The following is a 27160-nucleotide window of genomic DNA, read 5'->3' as shown; positions in this document are numbered from 1 at the left end:
AAAGATACAAAAATTGTATTATAATTTTTTAATATTTAGTTTTGTGTCTAAAATGTTGATATCACAATATTGCGATAATAATCAAATTGATAACAGAAGTTATCATTAGTATAGGACAGTGATTAAAATTACAAATACAAAAAATATATTTTTATTATAATTTATGTAAAGATCCTGGTTAAAATTAAAATATAAATTTTCAAATGTGCTATGAATGACGTTAATTTTTAAATGAAAAAGTTATCATAAATAATGAACTTAATTTTTATCACTGGTATAGGCTTTGTGTGATTACCGATCATCTAATAAATTAATAAATAATTATAATAATTTTTATGTAATGTAAATTTTGAAATATAATTATATCATTTGTTTTTAAGTAAAAATAGAAATTCAATTTATAATGAAAACTATTTATAGAGTATATCTAATGAAACAAACAATACATATAAATAAACTGTATTAAAGCTATTTTGTTGTTTATTAAAAATTTATGCAACATTTTATAAAATGACTTATTGTGAAACAAATTATTTTTTAAAAGTATAAATGTTTTATATGTCTACAGCAATTCAATAGCTGTTGTTTATTAAATTTATTTATATTTATCTCAAATATAGTGTAAGAAATAGATAATTAATAGATAAGTCACAATAAATAAATGTATTAATGTTTTAAATCTATGATAAAAATTTAGCTCATCAATAGAGAAACAATGAATATTTTTTATTTTTATAATATGATCAATAAAATGCTTTCACTGACACACAGTCCGACATAATTTATAATCTCTGGGAATTGTAACTTATTATCTTAAACCATGATATTTGTTCCCATTTTTTTGTTATTTATACATAATTTTGTAGATTTCATATAATGATTACAAAGATCACAAACACTCATACAATTTATACAATAAAAGTGTGCTTCTGTTTCAAACATGTTGTTTGAGAAAAATATACCTAAAAATATATATAATAAATATATTTATATTTATTTATTGTTAGACAATCACACATATCATCTAAAGTATGTGACTCACATCATGCATCAAATATACTGTATATAATATACGGTGAATAAAACTTATGTTATATTATATTATCAATGACTGAACAAATAACATATTTCTAAAAAAAAAAATCTAAAACAGATTTTTTCTCAAATTTATTATATAGTAATTTACTTTGTATTAATTATACAGATACTGTAAATACACACAAGTATAAATAAATTTGAATATATTTATATACAGTACTTATATACTGTATATGCAATACAATATTTAAAATATATTATAGTTTATGAAATATTTTGTTGAGTACTGCAATCCCGGAAAAATTAATATTTTAAATAATTAATATTTTATGCACTTTTACGGAGTATTGTATTTATTAGCTTTAGATCATTACTTACACTAGAAATACATTCAATAACAAATAAAATCTTATTTAAAATAGATATTATGCTTTAGATCTCCAATTTATATCACAGAGTTATAAATACAACTTATACTACTATTTAATATGGTATAACTAAAGTATTAAACTATGGGCATATTATTTATGGGCCACCACCCTATACTTTACATCCCAGTCCTCATAACTATACGAACACATCAATAATTTTAATAATTTTTGCGTTCAATTCCTATTTACAGACGGGTTTGGCCGTCAATATAAACCATTCTTTTTACTTTTTGTTTATCATTATTATTATTATTATTATAAATAAAATTATTTTAAAATATTTATTTTTGTTTAAAGTATATATTAAAAACTTTTGCATTCAAAATTTGAAGCAAAAAACTTTTAGTTTATATAAAACATTTTTCTCAATATATAATATTAATACCTGTATACAGTACATATAATTTCGTTGAAACCGTATAATGTAATACTAAATCATTTAAATGCCGATATATATAAAATCATGTTATTTTGTTGTTATTTTTGTTATTTGAATTTAATGTAAAAGTCATTACATTAGAAATCTGTTTTCTCTATCATATGATTTCATTGTTAATTTATTTCTTTAATTTATATATTGAAATAAACTAATAATTTTCCTTTATATACTCTATATTAATTATTTTCTAAAGTAATTTATTTTATTTAAATTAATCAAATATTACAGCATATTACATAAAAATAACATGAGTTATATTATTATAATTATTATCAGATCTATAATTTGCAAATTTAAATAAATGACAAATTATAAAAAACATATTTTATGTATTTAATAATTCAATAGTAATTCACACGAATAATCATTAAATTTAAAACTTATAATTAGCTTTATTATTAATACTATAATAATATGAATCAGTCAAACAATTGTTTCAAATGTTAGAGTGAGAAAATCGGTCAATTATTTTTGTTATGCATTAATATTAATATTTAATAAAAAATAATAGTGAATTGTTTTCAGAATAAAGGCTTTAATTTAATAATATATTTAAATTATATACAAAATTTTTTATGTTTTGTACATGTAACGTTATTTAATAACTATCAAATAGAAAATTTAAAAACAACAATTACAATTAACCATTATTTAATTTAATATATACATTAAAGTTTGAAATATATTAGATTTTATAAACTAAAATATTATATATGAATTTTTTTAGCAATATGTTGGCACTTAAGGTGGGGTAACAACAATACCGTTCAAATAATAGATTTTTGCATTTTATATTAAATAAATTTCTAATATAAAATTTAGTAAATTTTTCAATTTAGTAGATTTTTAAAACAAAAATCTTAAAATATGCAAATATATTATGTAAGACTATTTAAATATGTAATGAAAGATTTATAAAGATAATGAAAAAAATTAATTCACTTTCTAATAAAATATAAAATGTGTTAAAAATCTCTTATATTATGTGAAAAATTTTATGTTAATGTAAAAAATTTTGTATCAGTTTTTTCTTAACAATAATAACAATTTATATTAATTGTTTTGTTTTTATACACCTTCAAAATTTCAATAGCAATTATACTATATATTTGTTTAGAAATTTAGAATCATTTATAATATTAGTATTTAATTTAATTTAATAACAAATTATGCATTGACTTAATTTCATTTACTAAATCTATTTTATTTTGAATTTTATAAATTAATCTTTAAGAAAAAATATAAATTAATATACATATAATACTGTGTATATATTGTATAAATATAATATATAGTAAACATACATTATATTCAATATGCCTTTTGATTACAATTTACTCAAAAAAAATAATATTTCAAAAATTTATATTAAGACTCCCATTTAATTTAATAAAACACTTTAAAAACTTTCATAACATTTTAAATACTTTCATTAAATCAAATCTATTATTCTATTGATTGTTAAAATAATAATCACAAAATAATTATAAAGAAATTGTTTTTTGACTTACTTTGAAAAAATCATTGTTTTATATCTTCAATTGTAGTATTTATTGCATAACATAAGCTTTCAAACAAATAGTTTCAAAATTAAATGTATCCCCATTTGAATAACTTTTGTTGAGTTAAAGTTTGTTTTTATAACTTAATAATATATTACTTTCACTTATTTTTTCAAATTTAAAGAAGAATTATTATATTTGTTTTAGTTATAAATATTTTTTGCAAACGTTTTATATTTATTGTTGTTTATTATATGGATAAAAGAGTTGATTATTTATTAGATTTAATTTTATTCAATGTACGTTTATATTTATTTTTAAAATTATTATTAAAATAAATAATATTTTATGTTTGCTTTATTTTAACAAAACACTACGAGAGTTACTGTTTAAGTTTTTAGGAATTATAATATATTGTATAATATAAGTCAAAAATAGTTACTTATTTTTAGTCATAAAAAATACTTAAATTGTTTTTTGCATAACATATGAGAGATAGTACTGAAATTAAGATTTTTGTATAAAATAATTTTTAGTAATTCCTATCACATTCTCTTCCAGTCGTTTAAGTAGTTTGTCCTCCCTTTCCATACACCGTTCCCATCATTTTTTGAATTTGTTTTTATATTATATCAATAAGATTTTTGGCGTGTGATATGCGAGCAATGATGGAGATGATGGTATGTGAGGCCAATGGTATGCCTTTTTGCTTATATATTAATAGTAAGGAACAGTAGACACAAGACAGCTGTCGAGTATGTTGTTGTGTATGTGGTTTTCAATGTATCTATATATGCATTTTGTGCACCAATAGTTATTATATGCCACACAAACAGGCACACAGATAAAGTTAATATCGCTTCAATGTTTTATACAGTATATATATATATAAATATAAATATTTTATAAACAATTTGATTTAATATTTGAAGTTAAAAATACCAAAACCATTGATATAAATATTAGAGACAAAACACATTGACTTTATGTGGACACAAACATACAGTATATATCGTATTTATAAACAGTATATGTGTAGCCATTTTTGTAATTTAATTTAATAACTGAATTAATTATTTAATGTATATAAAACACAATGACATGAGATATATGGCAATCTTTCAAAACGTTGAATACTTTTATAATTATATTATTTATTATTATTATATGTTTAACTATATTTATAATACAAATAAAACTTTATAAAATTTATATTATAATTTGGTGTTGCAAAAATAATTAACTAAAAACATAGAGTGTATAATATATATTTTTTACAATATATATCAACACATTTATTAGGAAACATAAATTTTTGTGTACTTATTCACTTGAAAATATGTTAAATTCGTTTTTTATTTAATAATAAAAATATTAATAAAATAATAATAATAATAATTTTGTATTTTATGGTATGTCCTATCTTATCAAAATGTTATCTTTTTATATAAATAAATATAAAAACTATTTTAATAAACTTTCGAATAATATTTACAACAAATGCAATTAAAGTTAAGTAAATATTGTAGAAATAATAACTTTATATCCATTACAACGTCTACCTTCACTTAATTATATACATGAAATTGACATTTATATTATTAATAGACCATTAATTAATAAAACATATCTATTGTAATAGGATAGGGATGTATTTTTATATCAATTTATAATTAAAAATATAAACACTATTGAACTTTTATATAAAAATTTCACAAAAATTATATTTAATTAACATGTATTTAAAACCACACACAAAATAAACAATTTTTTTTTATAAATAATATTTAAAAAATATAAAAACATAAAAATAAAGTAAAAACTATATTTATATAATTAATTTAGATTTTTAAAATCAAATATCAAAATTATTTTTGCATTTTTTCAATTTATTATTAAATTAATTTAGAAATAAATTTTATAGCATTAATAAATTTTTTTATTAAACAAACTTTTCTTAAAAGTTATTACACTTTATATTAAATTAATAATTTTAATGATACACTTTCACTACTAGTTTGGCAATAGCTGTGCAGCACTTATAGATATTTATGAAAAGCATCGACAGTGAGGAACCATAGGTTCTCTCATTTGGTGTTTGGGGCCCTCAAAGCAGTCGCTAAAACTAGCGATACAAGTGAGAGATCAGCTCATCAGCCGCTCAGTTATGTAACTGAACGGTGCTCTCACTGGTGGATAACACACTGTATGAGTGAAGTCAGGGCTATTGCGCTATGAGTGCGCGCCATTCATACCATACATTTCAAGTGAAAAGATAACCAGTGAAGAGACAACAACCTTCACTTCTTGCATAAGAGCACCGGCCGTACGGCTTATGTATTATCTCTTAGAAAAATGTATTGATGTGAGTGTTGCCTGTTTTCACTGTATAAGCCATTAAAACACAACAAATACATTACAGTACTATTGCATCTCAATGTATGTATTATTAGTAGTACTGTAAAACTAATTATACAAAATCAAGTGATTTGTTTAGCATTTCATAGATATTGATCACAATTATTACTAAACAGAGTTTATGTTTAATCAAATTTACATATAGTATAACAATTGTAATGTCATCTGTATATGTAAATACATTTAAAGACATTTAAATACATTGACATAACAATCAATTTTTACAATTCATTAGACATATATAAACATTTTATGGGTGACCCCTTGACTATCCCTCTTACCTGTGCTTTAGATTCAAGGCTTTGTTTCGTTAGTTTTACTTTTTGTGTATATTTGTTAGTTTTGAGGAGTGTTTTTTGGTTTTATTACACATATAAAGCAGTTTTGTTTGTGTAATTCAAGCAAACAATGTTTTATTAATATCAATAAACTAACTCAAACATCAGTATTTGGAAATTTTAAATCTGTACAAATAAAATGCAAATTATTATTAATTTGTCATTTTATCAAAATAAAATTAGTGACTAATAAATTGAATATTAATATTAACGTTATATGACATTTGAAATATAAATTATCAAAAATCAAATATTTCTACAACTAATATTTATTTTAATGTATAATTTAATCGATGCTTTTTTATTAATAAATAACAAAATATAATGCACCAATGTACTACCATGTTTCAAATTTAATTTACTTTTATAATTGTATTATTATTATTATATGCTAAATATTCATATCAACTGTACATTAAAATACATTATAATATACAGTAATTCATGTCTAAGAAATATTTATAAAAGAAAATGTGGATAATTCATGTTAGACCAAAACAATTGGTATTTATTAATAATAATTATAACCAACAACTCATTTATGTCAAAACTCAATATATTAATAGAATTTAATAAAAAATAGTTATATTATTTGAAAGTAAGATTAACAGTAAAATAATTAGCAATTTTCAGTTTGTTTTAATTATAGTATCAAATACTTTCGTATTGATTATATTCTCCGCAAGAATTCATTTGAACTAAAATATAATTTCATTTCACATCAAATCAAACGTCAACTCTAAGTAAAATCACTAAAAAAATATAAATTACAATACTTTTCAGTTTAATATTAATCATAATTATGTCCTTGGTCATTTTTACATTTAAAGTATGATTTACCAGATATTTAATATATAATATCAACAGTCGAAAACAGTCGAGTTTAAAATATATTCTCTTTAATTAAACTTATAATTATAAATTATATTTTTATTTTTATTATAATATATTAAACTCTAGATTATTATTATTATATGATTAATATAATTTATATGCCAGCATAAATAATTTTAAATTTGTTTTATTTTTGAAAAAATGTTTTTAAAACTACTGTAAATAAATCTTTAATCAATAATTCAAAAAATACTATAATATATAAATATTAATATCGCTTTTAATCATTAATTTAAAATTAGAGTTAATATATAAATGTTATTAAATTAAATAAGAAATTGTTTACAACCATTTATTAAGCAAATTAAAAATAATAATCATAACAGGTATTGGATTTTAGAGGGGGTGTAGGATAGGGGTGTCTTTTTATTAAATTTTTAAAAGGCACTTTTAAAATTACAAAATCAAGGTGGGAAAATTCCCTAAAAATTCTTTATATTCCCGAATATTCCCATATAAATGGGAGGAATTTCCAGAAAAATTAACAACATTTTCAAAAAATTCTCTTATTCTTAAATTACTAAAAACTATTAAATATTGGTCAAAAAGTGTGGAGAGGGATGTAAATGGCCAAACACGGCCATACCATACCATTCCTTCTTTAAGACTACTTAATAATTTGTTGTATAAAATATATGATATTAAACTTAATACATATTAAAATTTATTAACTAAATATAAATTATATAATATTATTACTAATAATTACCAGAAATAATAGTTTGCTGTCCGTTAGCACAACAGTCAAGACATCGACACTTAAATATGTTTTTAAAAACAGTCTTCAATTTTATGGATCAAGTCTTGAATCTTTTGTGTCAAACTCGAGTCAGTCATTCCTCTCGATTGTGTTTTTCAATGAAACTCTTGAGGACTGACTTGAGTTTGTTTTGTCCGATCACTGGTTGTGTTTGTTTGAGATAACCATTAGATTGTTATACAGTTGTATAGTATAACACAACTATTAATCGGTTTTATTGCTGTCATTCACTGTTCAGCACTTGATGTCAATGAATATATCGATACAATCGTCTTATAATTGTTATAATTGTTGTAAACTTCAAGTTTTGTTTGTATATTAAGTTTTAAATTTTATTTAATTTAGTTTAAATCATAATATAAGTAGAGTTTAATTAATTAATTTATATTACAGTATAAACAACTAATATTGTAGTTGAAGTAAACTTATGAATATATTAATTTAATTATTAATTAGTAATTATAATATGAAAATTTAAATTTATTAAATAATATCATTTATGATATTAACTGTAAATCAACTAATTTTATTAAATATATAATTATTGAATGTTAGAGAAACACAAGCAGTTGTTCACCACAATTGTGCCGACATTTTCCATAATAACAAAGCGATGTTATGGTCTGTATGTTTGTTTGGTTAGCTCTGGTAGTTGAGAGTCCCGATCGATAAGAGCCGATCGATGCATATGTCGTGCTTTTAGAGAGTCAAACCTAACTGTTAAAAGTGTATCATATTTTGGATAAGAATTTTTGATGAATTTATTTTAAACAAAAAGAGTCAATCATGTGATTAATAAAATATTAAATAATCAAAGTTTTAAATATTTTAATTATACTAAAAAAAATTTATTTAAGAATTTATATTTTTAGAATTTATTTATTCAATAATAAATACATTATATTACATGTATTTGTAACATTATACGTGAACAGTCCATAGACAACGATTATATTAATAGTTAATTTTTTAATTTTTAATTTGAAGAGTTGTTTAATTTTATAAAAAAAATATAGTTTTAAATTTTATTAACAACACACATAACATTTTACTATAAACAAACATAATAAAATACTAGATTTAATTATTTATTTTATTCGGTTAAAGTTTTTAAAATTTATAAACATTTATTTTTATGCTTGAATAATCAAAATTTCTAACTTAATAAAAATCTATTTTTTAGTGTAATTATTTTTTTTTATAAATTTGATTATTTAAGATTTATCAATCGGAAGATTGATTCTTTTATTTTAAATAAATTGCATCAAAATCTGTTAAATATTTAAGAAGATATTAACATTTTTCCAGTATCAGTAGTTAGATAAAAATTTGACTATGATATATATATATATTAATATTATTTTCAATTAGTAAATGTAAAATTTTATAATAAAAATATATTTTAAATTAATTAAACCAATTTGTATATAATATATAATATAATGAATGATAATAATTTTTAAGAGTTACCAATTAATAAAACATTAGATGATCTGATATATCATTTAAGTCAAGCATTTGCCACCAATGAGATAGATGTGGATTACGGGCAAAATCTGATGCTTTCTTATGAAAGTAATCCAAATGATTGCTCACTTTGATGAATATATCTATGTATTCATATTAATCGGTTGTCTATTGTTTAATTAAATTATTACTTTTATAAAATAAATAAAATAAAAAAATTTGAAAATATTGTGTGTATATATAGATATACTAGAAATTTGGTGGATAACGGAAACGGAAAATATAATTTAATATTAGTTTGTTGGACCCGTGCGGCCAAATCGCGTATACACGACAACTCAGACTCACATTGCTTTATGAAAGTATGAATTTATTTTCATAGTATTTACAACAATTAAATCAATATAACTATTACACTATAATTATTTATAGTAAATATATATGCAGTATATACTGTATAATTAGTGATGGATTTTATTTATATTTTATTAGGTGTTGGCCGGAGAGCTGCAAGAAGTACGCTATGAATGGCCCGACAATAATAAGTCTAAAGATGACAACAGTAATGAAATGTTGAAAGTAGTCAATGAAAATGAAATGCCTTTGAATAGTGTTACTTATATTAATGGTATTACAATTATAATGATTAAACCACTTTTAATAACTATTATTTTATTATTATTGATCTTAGATTCAATGGATATACATCACGTGGAAAATCCCGGTGCGACGGGTCCGGTATCACTGCATCTCTATATCTCACTGTGGGGTGATATGTGTCAGGTGTTTGACAAAAGTACTGGAAATAGTAAAAACACAAAACTCACGTTTTATAGTCAGTACGGTTTGCGGACACCTTTACATTGTCGAGTCCCAGACATTGCTGACATATCTACAAAAAAAATTATTTTAAATTATCTTTAATGTTTAATATAGATATAAAAATAAGTTAATTATATTTTATGTTTGTTTAATATTATTGAGATAATAAATATTGAAATGTATTAATTATTACTATTATTATCAAAATAAGTTTACTTTAAGAAATCTTTGACAAAACTTATTAATTTACTGTATAATAGTTATTTAATTTTAAATTAAATGCAATGCTTAATAGTTTTATGACAAAAACTAATTTTATATTTTATCAACTTTGTAATAATGTATATAAATGATTATATTTTAATATCTTATTTTCTATTTTATTTTATAAATATTATTACTTTATTACTCAATTGTATTCATAAAACATTTAATTTGCATAATTAATTTACAAAACTAATTTTATTTAACTGTACTTTAGTATAACAAAATTGAATAAACTTTATTTATTAAAATAACTAGCAATTAAAAATTAGGTCAAAAAATATTATTTCTAAATTAAAATTACCATTGTTTACGATAATTAATAAAATTTCATATAAATAGCTTCTCTTAAAATAAATTATAATTAAATATTTAATTAAATATGTTTTTGTTATTTATTTTCTAAAACAAAATAAAAAAATATTTTGATAAAAAATAATTTAAACAAAATCAGAAAAATTATGTAACAAATAGTTTTATTTATGCATAAAATATTTTTTAAATATAAAATATTTCAATAAATACAACAATTAATATCAAAATATAACTATAATAATATTAAAAATTAATAAAACATATGATTTATTAATTAAAAAATTGCTTAAAAATTAATGATTATTTGTTGAGAACTTAAGAGTTCCTTTGAGGACATCGCGACACTTCTTGAGTTCAGCCAAAGCCAACATAGCTTCGTCTTCGTGTGTGAGCTGTTCTCTGGCCAATACTCTCTGTAAAACATCTAATTGTGTGGTCATATGAGTCCAACAATACTCAATCTTATGTTTTAATTCATAGTTTTCATGTTTCATCACATCATCCGATTCGTCATCATTAGGGAAATCAATGGACGAAATGTGTGTCAATTCATTGATTCGTTTTTCTAGTTTTTTCTTCTGTGATTCATTGCTAGAGAGCTTACGAGTTGACGATTCAGTCATCTGAATGGTTAGAGTTGTCGGTCTAACAATAGACTGTCCATTAATCTTAGCAGAAGGTGATCGCCTCAAGTTTGAGTTGGACTGTTGGGTTGGCGAGTGATCTACTGTTATGTTAGGCATCACTAGTGAAGAATAACCGACGGGTTCCGAATAATTCTGAACAAAACAAATAAATTGGGATTTACTTATATATTGTAATCAAATATAATAAAATACAACTTAATTTGTAAAACTAATTTAGTTTTGAATATTTCCTAAATCTAAAATTGTTTATAATATTATATATATATATATATATATATATATTATAAAATTACAAATATTGGTATCTAAATAATAAAAAATGCATTACTTTTAATAAAAATGTATTTAAAAATAAAACTTATATAAAATTTTTATAAATAAATAAAACTCATTCAACAATTCATTGAAATATTATTTAAGACTACAGTAAGCCATTTGTTATCAACAAAATCATAGCAAAATTCAAAAGCTTTTTGTCGTACCAATGGATCTCTTATATGAAGTGCCAAATGGATAATGTAATGAATGTCTGGCACTGATGGATATCGCATTAAATGGTAGAGACATTGGGCGTAGTCGCTGACTAACAATAGTTTGCGGATAACCAGAAGCATCGCCGCAAATATGTAATCACATAATGCAAAACCGTCGGCAAAAATTGCGTCCCAAATGACCAACAGATCTTGCATTTGAAACTCGCGGCCAAACAAAAGTCTCATCCATCGTATACCATATATTTGTGGTGTGATCTCCATTGACATCAAATGATTATATAGTTCATAGTCTTGACGTTTGACTATCTGTTCGTTAATCATCTTAAGCTTAACGCCCAACACCGAGAACAGTGCCGTTTCGGGCGATCCAGAAAACGGCTCCTTATTTAATGACGTATCTGACTATTATAACACATAAAATTTAAATTATTAATAAATTATTTAAACTGTTTTTAAAAATCAGGAACTTTGATTTAAGAGATAACTAAAATAAGTGATTTACTTAGATTTTATATATTATACAGTATATACTGTACTATATGTTAAAATATGGGGTAAACAAATGTCAAATAATAAAGCAGTAAAACCTTATAGAATATATCTGTGATTATAAAACAAAAATCGTGAACTAATGTAATATTAAATTATTAATAATAATAATCATAAAAACATATTACATAATACAGTATATTATAATATACTTTTTAAAATTTAGATACTATAATAGTACTGTAAATGCAAATCTGAATTATTTTTATATTTTCAAAATATAATGATTTAATTTAAATATATAGTATTTTTTATCAATAGTAATGTTTATGAATGTAGGAGTGAATGAATGTATTTCACAAATTACAATATAAGTCATATAAACCTATTGTGAATTTCATTAGTCGATTATATAATATTAAGATAAAAATCTTAATCAGACGGCAACCGGTTCTTTGGTTTACTTCTATAGTATTTTTTTTATCTAAGAATTGTTTGAAAATTAGGTTTTCATTCGAAAGAAGAAATATTTCATTAAGAGATAAATTTGTAAAAATTTTCAGTATTTCAGTCAAGTTTTAACAAATTATACGATAATAATAACTATTATAATAATTTTCATTTCAGTTATTGTACTTTTTATATGAATGATTGTCTTGAGATGTCATATCAAATAGCATTATATTACAATTTGTAACTTAAAAAACATGTTTTGTGCGAATAAAACATCATTTAAACTGTTATAAAACGCAATATTGCTTAACATAACATAAATATATTAAATATTATTTTGAAAATAATAGTTATGTTAAGTAAGATAAAAAGTATCGTTTAATATTGAAAAAATAAAAATAAATATTTATCGATATATTTTGACACAAATAAAAACTATCAAATGTCTCAGTCATATAATTCATTTCTATGTTAACCGTGTAATATAAAAGTTACTTTAAAATAAAGTTTTAACAAATGACTGCAAAAATCTTTACAAATGTAAATACCGGTAATTGATTTAAGTCTATTATAAAAATAATAATATTTGTCTTTTATTGTCAATAGGTATTGATTTTAATGATAATTATTGGAAACAACTTTTGTTTTGATTTACAAACCAATTACAAACACTTTCAAATAAGTGTCAAACAATTTCATTTGCAAAGTCCTATGCTATCAACGGATACTTTGTTACAAACAAAATATATGGAGAAATGCAACAGATTTTATCATTTATTTGTTATTATGTTAATCATTGACTTAATAGTGAGCTTACTTTGGTTTGAATAGACTGATTGTCATACCAGCCCTCAACCCTTTCCATAACAGCGCAAAACAAATAATAGGAGTCGTGTTCAATGTATTGCGGATCCATTAATACTTTTATTTCATCTCTAAAACCGAAATGTAAAATAATATCATTATTTATTTTGTAAAACTATTGATATATAATATAATTAATTAATTATAATTTTAAAAACTTTTAATTAATACTTAATAGTATTCATATAGTTTAATATTTATCTGTTTATATAAGCATAAAACTAGTATTAATGTTTAGCAGTTTATAATGAAGTCAATTAAAAAGTTAAATGAAAAATAAATAAAAAATTTAAAAAACAAAAACAATACTCAATGAGTCCGATCTCTTCCGCGTGAAGAAAGGTCTGGTGATCGCAATGTATGACAAACAGAAGTGGAGCCAAAAGCTCATGCATTCCCTTTATATCAAATATAATATAATAAAAATTATATTTAATTATTAAAAATTAATTAAATTAATATTAAAAATCGTATTCTAGTATATAAATTAACATTATTTATTAAAACATTTATAATATACTTTATATAATAACTTCCTATTGATTTTAAAATAATAATAATAAAGGTTACAATAATTTATAATACATTATATGATACATTTTTAAAATATCGACAAATACTTATAGTATATTATTTTATAGTAATGAATATAAATTATAAAAAATTTGAATTTCAATAAACTTAAATTATCTTAATATAAGTACCGATAGTCTAAAAATTTATAATGCAAATATATAATAGTAAAAATAATTTTAATATTGAGCTTTCAATATAAAAATTTAAACATAATTACGGTAAGTAAATACAGGGTTTCACCATTCTATTTCAATGTAGTTCAAAACTATTTCAATAGTAAACATATTTATTTGACTGAACAAATATATTTCAATAGTAAACGTATCTATTTCATTGTGAACACAACTATTTCAAAAATAAACTTATTTATTTCAATACTTTTGCTTTAGTGCAATACCTAACAAACTTTTGTTTATTGTTTACAAATGTATTACAAATATTAATCCTTTAAAATAAACATCTTATTTACTTAAAAGTGCAAAATTTTAATAATCTCAAAATTTTAATAAACTATTTTTGAGTTTTAAAATGTTTAATAAGAATTAAATGTATTATAATAAAGCATAGTTTGGAGTATTGAAATAAATAAGTTTACTTTTGAAATAGTTGTGTTCAACAATGAAATATTAAAATAGATGAGATGTAATCAAAATATAAAATATTTGATTACCGGTAATAATTATCGTAATTATCAATATATCTTACGGTAAGTATTATACAGTACTATCAAAATAATATTTTTTTAAAAATTAATTACCGGTATGGTTCGTATATATTATAGTAAAACACTGTTATTAGTAATAGAAATAAAATACATTTTATAAATTTATATAAATTACTTGTTTATAATCAATGGACGGATTTTCACGGGCAAAATGAAACAATATGTTAATCATAACGGTTTGTATTTGTGGTAATTGAAAGAAGTCTATTTCGGGGAACGTCCGGATCACGTCCTGTGTAATCCGTGACCTTAGCTCACTGTCCGTAAAGTACTGATTCCATTGACTCTGTATTAATAAAAACATTATATTTAAACAAAAACATAATAATATGTTAGACATAATATACAGCCTCGTCCTGTGATAATGGATTATCGGTGGCATTAATGATCTTTATCTCAATCATCTTCTCATTGACATCGGGTTTGACATTTCGCGGATCTTTATTATATTTATCGCATATAAACTCATACTTCTGGCGAAACTCTTTGATTTTAACAACACATTCATCACTAGATTCAGGCAAAGATTCGAGAAATACCTGTTTTGAGTTATATAAAAAAAATACAAATAAAAAATGAGTAAAAATATTAAATATTATGTAACGTAATATAAAAAATATATAATAAAGTTTATACTGTAGTAATCTACATAAAATTATTTGTCCAAAACTAACTAACTGTAAATGAAAATTATTATAATTTTCAAAATTAAATATTTCGTTTTAATGAAAATCTATTTTATTTTCTTAGAGATAGCGGTAAAAAACCTAAAATTTGTTAATATTATTTTAAATATTAGTTATAAAATCTACAATTTAGTAAATTTATTAAATAAAAATAAGGTTAGAAACACAAATCAATTACAGTAAATAAACTTTCTTTTAAATTACAAAAGGTTTGCTAAATTTGACAATATTTTATAAATATTATTATTTTAAATTATTAAATTTCTATCATTAATTATAGAGCAATATTATAAATATTTCTTATAATTAATAACACAATAAAATTATTTAAAAAAAACACATAACAGTAGTCTAACTACTTTAATATAAACATATTATAAATAACAATTATTATCAAATGAGATAAATAATGTAACAGTTCAAGGTAATAAAACATTGATAATAAATATTAAATTTCATAAAAATTTAACATAAAATAACACTATTATATTGTATACTGTTATACAAAAGTATAAATAATTTAGTAATTATAGTCAAGTCCGACAATAAACCAAATTAACGATAAAATCATTAATTTATTCATCAAATAAACGGATCAATCAGTGTATGAATTATGACTTACTCTCCAACATAACGACCGGAACCGACAGCTTCTGAGACCCGACTGAAGAGCCGTCCGACGGATAGTTTTGATGCCGTCTTTCGAGTGAAACAATGATAAGTACTCTTCGCTAATGAAGTAATCATTCAAAAGAAGAAATAATTAATTGTTTTGTACGACAATATCATCGACTATACCATACATATAGTAATTATTGCTGATTTGGTCTTCAATCCTGTGCTCAATCACAACCTCTTCGGCCGACTCTATAATAGAGAAGTCGTCTTCAATGGCAGTATTGATGTCGACATTCATAGCGGATGTCACGGCTGGCCAGTGGTCACCAAATCGATGGCAAATATAAAAATGAGATTATAATTAAAACCAAATTAAAATTTAATGACTCTTTTGGTGACAATTTGTTTTGTCAAACAATTGTTTACATAATTATCACTTAAAAGACGTCTGATTTTATAGTCAATCGTTGTTTCAATCAATCGATACAACGATTCATATGTTTTATGAGACAAATCATAACAAATAGTAAAACACTTGTATTATAATAATTACACAAAAAGTCATTAAATATTAAATATCATATCATTTGACTTATAATAACTTAATAATTATTTTATTTTGTTTGCTAATCAATACATAAGTAAAGTTTACATACAATTTATTTGATGAGAGCTTACGGTTATTTGCAAATGTTTTTTATTTATATTACAAAATCATTTTATCACTAAAATTGATAATCAAATCAAATAAAAATATTTATATTTTATTATTCATTTCATTTCAATTCATAACAAATACTAAATTGTCTTTCAATTCAATCGTTTCATTCAATAATATATCCAATAATACAGTAAACATATGTTCTGTTAATTTGTTGTTCACTTATAATAATATATATTCAATGCATTCAATCCACAAAACATTTCAATAATCTAAACCTTAAATCATTGCAACAAAACTTTTTATGCGTGTATTCATTGTTTCAAAGATTTGAATCATAGATGGCGTTCACAAGTGTTGAATACATTTTCATATCATTTTACCGCTAATTTGAAAATTCAATTAAATTTAAGTTTTATTAATTAAACTTTTATTTTAATCATTATAATAACAATATAGTCATTAAAAATGATTAATTTATAGTTAAGCAAAAATATGAATGTTATGTTTTAAATAATAGTTTTTTAAAAATTTAAATTTGAATCAAATATTTCGTGGTTAATGACTAAAAAAAACTTTAAAAATATTATTAATTTACAATAATTGTGGCAAACATTTAACAAACAGTTACTGTATTTGTATCGTCAACTTCTATACAATGATGACAACCGCAGACACTGTCAGAGTTGTGAATAATTGAATGAATGAATAGTTTTAAAGTTTTATTATTACCGGTAGTATGTGTTTCACTACATATGTTGCTAATTGAATGATAAGTTAAATGATTTTTCAAAATGGTATCAAAATACTGTGTTATGTTTTTAAAATAATTGTAAAATTTAAATTTTGATTATACATGAAATAAATTTTTTAATTCATATCATTTAAACAAACACTTGTCTGTCATGAAAGTTGATGTGTGAGAGAGAGGCCGACCGGGGAATGTCGTAGAGGACATACCTCTTGTCCTCTTTTCTGTCCAGAGATCGAGTATTTGTTAAATATGCTATAAAAAGATTAAATTGTTTAAAAAATCAAATAATATAATTAATAATTATATAATTATAAAATGATCTAATTTATAAAAAACAAACTTTACCCATATGTTCGCTGTACTCATTAATCTCAGGCAATATATAGAAGTCACACGAATTGAAGTACACTTTTCGGCGACTATTGTCAAAACTGGTGGATCTATTCATTGGTGATCTTCTATTGTATTTTAATATGAGTTGTTCGTAATAACTCATTTGATTACTTTTCGACTTTAAGTGGTAATCGATGGCTGAATCGCTGATATAGCTTTTCATCGATGACTTTCTAATATCTTTATTGACTGTATTTTTTGAAATTGTTTGATTATCTTCAAGTTTTAAACACTTTAGACTACGAGTGCCTAAATGTCTGTGACCACAAATTAATGAGATCTCCAGGTGCTCGTTGGATGTCACCATAAACTCTTAAATAGTCAATAAAAATTAGAATAAAATTGATATAATAATTATAATTAATTAATTAATTAATTAGTTAATTACCTGGTAATGTAAAATACAATGTAAATGCATTTTTCCAGTGAACTTTGAAAATATCATTTGTCACACCAATTGATAGATGCATTCGTTGACTATCATTAACAGGAGAGTCCAATAATATATATATTTTATCTCTGGACTAATAAATAAATATATAAATTAATTAAAACAAATTATTATTGATTATACCTTATAGACAGTATCAGTGGATAATTCAAATTGTGGTGCTATTGATAATAATGCGTTAATTTTTTTATTTGGCATTTTTAATGCCCGTGTTTTAGAAAATGTTTTATTTAATTCCAATATATTTGTTAAACATTTTACAGTGTTTATCGAAAATTGTTTGGCATCGGTATGTGTGGCCACCAGTCGATGATAAGCCCGATATCCACACAACAAACTGCGGTGAATGTTAGTCACATCCGACTCAAGACAATTGCAAAATAAAAGCAAACATTTTATTGGATTTATATATTTAGTCAATGAATATATTTTATCAGACATTATGTATATATAATTCAAAAACTCTTTGCTTATAATAATGATAACGGCGTTTGTCTTAACTATAATTTCATGAAAGCACTGGTAGTCTTCATCCAAATGTTCAATAGGTTTGTGATGTATAGTCAACGGGTAGTCTAGCATTTGTGAGAACTCTTCACTGAGATAACTGTGCCATTCATATTCATCCGATGCATATAACAATAAGATCTCTGGCACTATAAATGATAACATTTCAATTGTTTATATAATTTCTAAGAAAAATTATCAAAATTCAATGAAAACATGATTTTTAATAACTAAAATTGAATTCAACAAAACATTATTCATATTATCATATTTGATAGGTTTATGTTTTTTGTTTAAACATTGACCATATGTTTAAACATTGTGTTGATTGACTATTAATGTTCATAATATACACTACAATATGCTTTATTATACTTTATTCCATATAAAGTTTAGTTGAAATTTATTTTATAGCTAATACAATGTACTAAATATTGTAAAAATACATACACTAATAAATATTATACTAAAAATATTGCGACAATGTTTTATATAATACTATGTTATTCATTATTCATTATTTAATATTAAATACTAATAAATAGAAAAGCAATTGAAATGCATTATATCGTCAAACAAATCTCAATAATTTTATATCATTGTAATGTTAATATATTAATAGTATAAACAGTTAAACAAAACATAAGATATATAACAGGATTCCAGGACATTGCCGGTCAATCTAAGACAGTTGGCAACTCTAAGTATGAGCTAAATGCTTGCGTGTATCGATAAAATGGTTCAAGACACTTTTTTAAAGTGATATATATGTATTTTGTATGTATAAATGTATTTTGTTAATTAATTTGTATTACATTTTTTCTAATATATTAAATGTTTCACAAATTGAAGGTATATTTGTATAATTGTTATATACTGTACTAAAATTTAATATTATATCAATTTATTTATCTCTGTTTTCAATATATGTTTGACTTAAATATAAAATATTCAGAAATATCATTAATATTTTTAGAACATCAAGTCTTCATAATTTAAATGTTCAAAATTATAACTAATATATTATAATATTATTAAATAATGTAATTATATTTTTTATATCTAGAAAATATACAATTAAATTGAGAACACAATACTAGGTTTGATAATAATTAATTCAAACTATTGACAATATTGGAGTCTATTGTACAAAGAAATGGGCCAATAGAATATTCCATGAGAAAGTTTCTAGTAAATTTCTCAAAAATAAATTTGCATAAAAATTTTACTTTATTACCTGTACTTTAAAATGCATTTCAAGGAAACGGTAATTTGATTAGTGTTAGTATTTTTTTGCAAATTAGAGAAAATACATTATAAGGCTTTTATAAATAAGGCTGAAATAAATAAACGATTTATGAACTTAAGTAACAATAAAATTAATTTAATTTATAAAATTTCTTAATTTTATTATTAAAGCAAATCTATATGTCTATCATAAATGGTTCATCATTTACACTGTATATCAACAATAATTCAATTGATAAATACTGTAATTAACAAAATTGTTTGACGAAAGAAACTTTGAGAATGCATTAAATAAAAATATATTAATGAAAAGATAACATTCAAAAATAATAAATTTTTATTTGTTTAAAAAAGTTAATTAATTTAATAACAGTTTATTTTATTCCTGTATTATAATTTTATAAGTTAAAAAATAAATATTTAAAAATTATATTTAATTTTTAATAATAACTAATACTAGTAATTAGATAAATTTGAATTTAGGGCTACCAAATAAAAATTAACTAAAGGATTACCTAAGGAATAGACATTGAATTTTTAAAATTATAATTGAATTAATTATTAATAATTATTTGGTTAGAAATAATTATTATTTAACTATCAATTACTTTTAATTAATTATTAATATTTACTTATTTAATAAATATAAACTACAATTACTACTAGTTTCATCAAAAATTAATACCATTAATTTACCAATAATATAACATCATTCAATCTTAATGAAATGTTATGTTAAAATATTGATTTGTTGTTTACTAAAAGTTTAATAAATGCTTTTCATTTTTATATCCGATTTTATTTAAATAAAAATTTATTTTTTATTTATGATAAAATAATATTTAAATATATTAATATTCCTATATATTATAATAATAATTAATAAATGCTAACTTAATTTTATTTTAAAATATTAATTTCATAAAATTCTTGAGAAAATTACTATTATTGAGTTGTTATTTTCAAAATATTTTATATCTTTTATATATACTCCTTGACAACTGAGGATTATTGTCTCACTTTTACCTCAAAATAGTACAAATACTCCCGACGGGAGTACGTTTGGCAACACTACTTTCAACAAATGTTTTTAGTATAATAATAATAAAAATAATATTTTAAAAGTAATTGTAATCTCAATGTATATGTAAGTCTGTGGTTTGTTTATATAATAATTATTGTCTAACTTTATGACTCAATATATTCACAAATATTTATAGAATAGTTTATTCATTTTAAAGTTAATTTTTAACTTTAATTGCTAGCATTCCTATAAAACACATTAAATATTATTTATAATTATATGTCATTTTTAAATATTAATTAAATATTTATATATTTAAGTTATCAAATTATTTATTTTTTGTTTTGTTTTATAGTTTAAATTTTATGTATAATTTTAATAAGTGACATTGAATTGTAAATGAAATTAATAAATGATTTCATAATTAATTATATTTTGATTAACAATTTTATCAAATGATGTTTTCTACTAATTTATTAAGCAATAAAATAACCTTTTTAATGTACTTATATACAGTATTGAATTACATAATAAATTTAATTGATTATAAAGATAATCATATAAGATTTTTTGAATATCATAAAATTATGATAATTGATATTAAAAATAAACTGATTAATTAATTATACTTAGCGTTGTTTAATATTGTATTAATAATAAATATATTTATTTAAATATTTTTGGAAATATTAAAATTAAGTAAATTTAGTTAAAAATAAAAACAATGAGTTAATGATAAAAAATATTTATAAAAAATAAATATATAGTATTAAATGTATAGTTTAATTTTTTGTAAAAATGTAATAAATTATAAGTTTTCTTACATTTTATTATAAATTCTGTAAAATTATAATATTCAATTTAAATTGACAATTTGGTGTTAATTTTAATCACATTTAATTAAATCCTATACATTATTGAACTGATATTGAATATACAGTATAACTATATAAATATAATGGCTATTTTAATCTTTTAAAAGTATGCACTTTATATTTTTTATAAAATTTATAATTTTATATAAAAATAAGATATAATAATAGTTATATTAACTGAATTAATGATTATTTGTTATATGATTGTCATAAACATAACTTTAATTGTTATACAACTGTTAGTGTGATTTTTTTTGACGCCGATAACAATTAAATGATAAAACTTGCGATAAACACATAAATAGGGTCTGAAAAAGTTGAATCATTTCATACGAGTGCTCAGTTAGGCATAGAATGAACAAAAGCCCCGATTGTATTGTAAAGTCAAACACTCAGACTGACGATAATAGTCGAGAACGAGTGAATAGTTATGTAATTGTCCGACGATTTTGTAAACTATTCAAAACACAGTACGACTCCAAACATCTGGTTTTGCTGACTGTCCTGTGTTTCGGTAGTGTTTTGACCAGTACTGCGGCCTCATTGGACGGACCTTTCTTCCCATCCGTTGTATGTATTGTACAAATCATTTCAACAAATAAATAAATTTAAAATAAATAATGCAATACATTAATAAAGTTCTAATGTAATTTTATTTAAAATTTAAAAAAATTTGCATTAAAAATTTTAATCATTTGAACAAATAAGCAAATTTGTCAATATATATATATATATATATATAATTTTAAAGGCCGAACAACGGGGTATAAGTGATTCTTGGATTGGAGTAATTAATGGTATCATTAATTTGGGTTTTATTATCGGTTCAATACTATCAAGATATTTGGTATAAAATTATAATGATTTTATTGAATATAAAAATAAAGATTAATTTTTTAAAAACAGTTGTCAAGATATAAGCCAAAAAATGTACTCAAAATATGTGTATTCATATTTGGATTATCCATTTGTGGATTTGGGTTTGTTTTTAACAAATTAATTAATTTTGTTTAACACTAATTTGTTTTATAAACCTATAGATCTCTTGAATGGTGTTTTAGTGCCAAATACTTCATACCGATAGCAATATTCATACAATTAGTGATTGGCTTTCAAATGGGAACTTATTTTACAACGAGTTATACAATTATTTATTTAGAGTTTACTGAAAATCTCAATCAAGTTTATGTAATCAATAATTAATTTATTTTATTACTGTTTTCTCAATACATTACGCTATTATTTTAGGCTAAGATTGAAGTCTATTATTCAATTGGTCTTATAATAGGTCCACCGCTCGCAGGATTTGTATTTCAAGTACAGAAAAAATAAAAGTGTTAACAAAATATTAAATATTTATATTAAAAACAACAGTTGGGAGAGACATTTGGCTATGGATTTTGTGTACCATTTTATGTTTTCGCATTTTTAGCTCTTGTTATGACAATTGTTATACATCTAACTGTCAAAACTGAAAGTAAAAAACAATTAGCAAAACATATGTTGAAATATTAACAAATGATTAATTTATTTTTGTTAAGCACTTTATGAAAATAAGGGAAACATATCGTATTGGCAATTGATGTCAAAAGGAGGTATTTTAGTCAATGTTTTGGTGACTATGAATGCCGGTGCTCTCATTGGATTCAATACAACAACATTGGAATTGCACTTAGAAGATGTATAATTAAATGATCATGCACATTTTATAAAACAATTTTAATGTTATATTTTAATTTATATCAATAGATAGCTAATTTGTCGCCATCAATGGTAGGGCTGGTATTTTTAATATCAGGAGTCTCTTTGGTTACATTTAATCATATTTTTGAGCATTTGGCCCACAAAATCAAACAAAAATATGTAATTAGTTTAATAGGTTGTTTGTCGGCACTGATATGTTTAACAATAATAGGTCCCATACCTATGATTGAAATTGAACCGTAAGTAAAGTCCCCAAAAGAATTGAGAATTAATTTTTTAATTATATAACATAAACTTTTTTTTAAAGCCAATTATATTTAGTAATTATTTCGCAAATATTTCTTGGATTGGGTATCAGTGCTCTATTGGTGGGTGCATTTGAACAGGGAACAAAAGAGAACAGGTTTCATATCTATTACTTTCCATACAATTTAAACAAATAATTCAAATTTCAAAATTAATTGTTAGAAACAATGTATTTGTTGAAAGTTCTTCCACAACTGCAATACTATCCTCACTGTTCACAACGTGGGAGGCGTTGGGGTATTCATATAAATTGCAATTGTAGTAAATTTTAGTAATTAATTATATACTATATTTTGTAAACTAGTGATGCATTTGGACCGGTAATCGGGGGAACACTTATGGAAAGTTTCGACTATTCCTGGTCTTCGTTCCCATTCTTTGCACTTCAACTGATTTTGGTATTAAATTTGTTTTAAATTTACATAAAAAATGTAAAATTGTTAACAAACATACAATTTATAAAAGTTGATTCTAATTAATAATATTTTCTTATATTTTATAACTCAATTTGTTTAATACAACATTTCTATTATAGATTCATTAAGTTTAATCTAACTATAATTTAATCTAACTTTTTAAATATTCTTTTTAAAAATATATTAATTATGTGTATATATTAAGAATAACTATTACAATCTTTTAAATATTTAATTACTATATTTATTTTATTGCTCTCTTTATGTTTATGAGTTTATTATTATCATTATGTGACAAAACTATTTGTTAACATAAAACACGCATTTTACACATACAGTATAATTTACACGTATCTACAATACAATATAAAGTATTGTTTTTTGATAGATACAAAACTTTATTAATTATATAGATAAGTGTGCATGATAAGTTTTATTATTTACCGACAGAAAGAAAATTGATTAATAATATAGAGATAAAAGATTTAATTGTATTTGCAGTTTAAAAAAAAAACTTAATATTGTTATTTTTAATAGTAAAATAAGTTTAAACATTATTTACAATTATAAACTATGTTTATTTTAAAAGTTTTGTTTAATTTATTATTTAATTATTAAAATTAAATATTTTATTACAGATTACAATAATTACTTTATTTTATTTATGGCGAAAATTTACAAATAAAAAAGAAGATATTACATTAGAGAGTGTATGTTATGGCAATAATATTATCCAAACAACAAATTTTACAAATAAACCAGTTTAATATTTCATAAATTATATAAATAGCAAATTTTGTTATTTAAATAAAAATTAATAATTTAATTATCAATAGATATACTATTTCAATAATTTTATTATTTTTATATCTATTTAATAGAATAGTTGCAAAACAAAATGCAACATAATTATATAATTAATTAATTTTCACCAATTTATTGAAATAAAATTTTCCAGAATTTAATTATATAAAATTTTATTTAAATGATGATCTACAGTATAAATTACATTAATATTACATACTGTTTACTGTATCAATACATAAAATTTATATTTTTAATTGTATATGTATAATGTTTATCATAATAAATATTGAACAATAATATTAAAAGTGAACCTGTTCAAATATTACAAATTAATAGTTAAAAATATTTAAAGTATAATATCATTAGTAATATTCTAAATAAAAATAATAATTTGAATTTATATTTAATCAGCAATATGCTATTCAATTGAAATAAAAATAAAATTAGTACAATATAAACTTGAAATATATTATATATTCAAATAGATGACATAAACTATTGTTAGTTATATTAGAAAAGTGGTTGTTATTATTGAAATAAAAAAATGTACAAGATTGTTTTAATCAATTTATTCATAGTGTATATAATATATATAAACTGTGATCAAACACCAACCCCTCCGCAGGAATTTAAATGTATGAAAGAATTTTATACAAAATATTGTGTTGAAAAAGATCCGAATATTTTCAAAAAATTAAACAAATGTGAAGAGAAAAATCCTAAAGAGGTCTGAATTTTTTGTTATTGAATTAATTTGAATTTGAAGTTGAATTTGAAAAATTAAATTAATCTAATTTATAATAATTACTTTAATTTAGATTAGAGAAATTGAAATGAAATGCGTACAAAAAGTACGGAAAGAGCAGGGAAAGGGAGATGGACTACCATCTGATCAGGAATATCAGGCACTTGAATGTGACGCCCACTGGGGTGAGAAGGTATGTCATACAATATATGTATTGTATTTATAATATATTTAAAATTGCACATAAATTCAATCATTTTATTTTTTGAAAGTTTGAAAAATGTATGAATGAAAGCCTGACCGACCAAGAGATGGCCAAACTTGAGAAACTATATCCGCCGCCGAAATTGGATAATATTGCCAAAGAAATTATGGTTTGTTTTATAAATGATTAGTTTTATTATTGTTATTAACAATTGATTTGTTAATTTTAATTACATTTAGCATTGCGATTGTGATGTATATGGTATTAAACATGACTAGTATATTACAGTACTTACAGTATAAACCTTTGCAATAATCTTTGATAATGTATTTATTTATTATGAATAAAAAAATTTTAAATTTTATAAAACAAAAATTATAATCATTTATTATTTATACAAAATAATGAGATTGTATAAATTATTGTATAACTTAATAATTATATAGGCTATAATAATCATCATAAATTAATTATTATATTTTAGCAATTTTACAATAAACTACAACATTATGACTCAATACTCATCAATAAATTTATGTATAAATAATTAAATTTGTGATACATTTTGAACGGTTAGTATTTTAGTTTGACATCGAGTGCGTCGATATCTAATGTAATATCCTATACCTATGCCTACAATAGTCGGTCCCACTATTAAACTCCAAACCCAAATCCATACACTAATATCTGATCGATTGATAATCTGTTGACTTTTGACAACACATTTGTATCCATTTTTGTTATTTTCTTCATATCCTTCTTCACAAACACAGGAACCATGAAAACAGAGTCTATGGCTGTCGTGATGTGAATAACAAACAATTG

At 21.9% G+C, this 27160-nt stretch overlaps 6 protein-coding genes across 9 annotated transcripts in view; 3 read left to right on the top strand and 3 right to left on the bottom strand.

Annotated features, from left to right (window-relative positions):
* LOC128958409 (protein shank-like) overlaps positions 1-8085 on the bottom strand; it is a 40658-nt gene extending 32573 nt beyond the window's left edge. Inside the window, exon 1 of one of the 2 annotated variants that reach the window (XM_054304259.1) lies at positions 7770-8085. Coding sequence is in view for 1 of the 2 variants with exons in the window: in XM_054304258.1 (XP_054160233.1) it covers positions 3420-3433 (14 nt within the window). In the remaining variant the exon portion in view is untranslated. Of the gene's footprint in view, positions 1-3419; positions 3537-7769 lie in introns of those variants that run through there. The other variant, XM_054304258.1, reaches the window with a different exon arrangement.
* LOC128957969 (cysteine dioxygenase type 1-like) lies at positions 4076-10341 on the top strand. Its single transcript, XM_054303783.1, is given in 6 exon segments — positions 4076-4090; positions 9287-9450; positions 9532-9649; positions 9780-9915; positions 9979-10157; positions 10321-10341. Coding segments are annotated over 6 exon segments (633 nt in total).
* A 610-nt stretch (positions 10342-10951) lies between these two features.
* On the bottom strand, positions 10952-17042 carry LOC128958411 (TBC1 domain family member 5-like). Of its 3 annotated transcripts, none has more exons than XM_054304262.1 (9): positions 16896-17042; positions 16425-16551; positions 16244-16352; positions 15283-15474; positions 15051-15221; positions 13945-14033; positions 13589-13706; positions 11818-12231; positions 10952-11467 (listed from the first exon to the last, which is right to left on the bottom strand). In XM_054304262.1, exons 2-9 carry the CDS (start codon positions 16535-16537, stop codon positions 10982-10984), a joined length of 1692 nt encoding a protein of 563 aa, XP_054160237.1. In that variant the 5' UTR covers positions 16538-16551; positions 16896-17042; the 3' UTR covers positions 10952-10981. The 3 variants fall into 3 exon arrangements, with proteins under 3 accessions (XP_054160237.1, XP_054160236.1, XP_054160235.1); XM_054304261.1 differs by lacking the exon at positions 16896-17042 and adding an exon at positions 16666-16857; XM_054304260.1 differs by lacking the exon at positions 16896-17042 and having other exon boundaries at positions 16425-16650.
* Positions 17043-17784: 742 nt separating this feature from the next.
* LOC128957968 (uncharacterized) lies at positions 17785-19170 on the bottom strand. The gene is made up of 4 exons (XM_054303782.1): positions 18962-19170; positions 18436-18524; positions 18000-18359; positions 17785-17906 (listed from the first exon to the last, which is right to left on the bottom strand). Exons 1-4 carry the CDS (start codon positions 19168-19170, stop codon positions 17785-17787), a joined length of 780 nt encoding a protein of 259 aa, XP_054159757.1.
* A 3317-nt stretch (positions 19171-22487) lies between these two features.
* Positions 22488-25464, top strand: LOC128957967 (MFS-type transporter SLC18B1-like). Its single transcript, XM_054303781.1, has 13 exons — positions 22488-22722; positions 22904-22999; positions 23059-23132; positions 23193-23340; positions 23401-23469; positions 23527-23629; positions 23694-23833; positions 23902-24095; positions 24164-24259; positions 24325-24399; positions 24467-24560; positions 25217-25298; positions 25460-25464. The coding sequence occupies exons 1-13, from the start codon at positions 22507-22509 to the stop codon at positions 25462-25464; spliced, it is 1392 nt and encodes a 463-aa protein (XP_054159756.1). The 5' UTR covers positions 22488-22506.
* A 406-nt stretch (positions 25465-25870) lies between these two features.
* Positions 25871-26651, top strand: LOC128958414 (uncharacterized). Its single transcript, XM_054304266.1, has 4 exons — positions 25871-26112; positions 26204-26323; positions 26403-26504; positions 26575-26651. The coding sequence occupies exons 1-4, from the start codon at positions 25930-25932 to the stop codon at positions 26611-26613; spliced, it is 444 nt and encodes a 147-aa protein (XP_054160241.1). The 5' UTR covers positions 25871-25929; the 3' UTR covers positions 26614-26651.
* Positions 26652-27160: the final 509 nt, after the last annotated feature.

This window comes from Oppia nitens, unplaced genomic scaffold, assembly GCF_028296485.1.
Source record: "Oppia nitens isolate AA-2021 unplaced genomic scaffold, nextdenovo-longstitch-racon4-pilon3 scaffold3_pilon_pilon_pilon, whole genome shotgun sequence".
NCBI lineage: Eukaryota > Metazoa > Arthropoda > Arachnida > Sarcoptiformes > Oppiidae > Oppia > Oppia nitens.
Note: the sequence above shows the minus strand (reverse complement) of the source record. Positions and strands in the feature narration are given on the sequence as shown.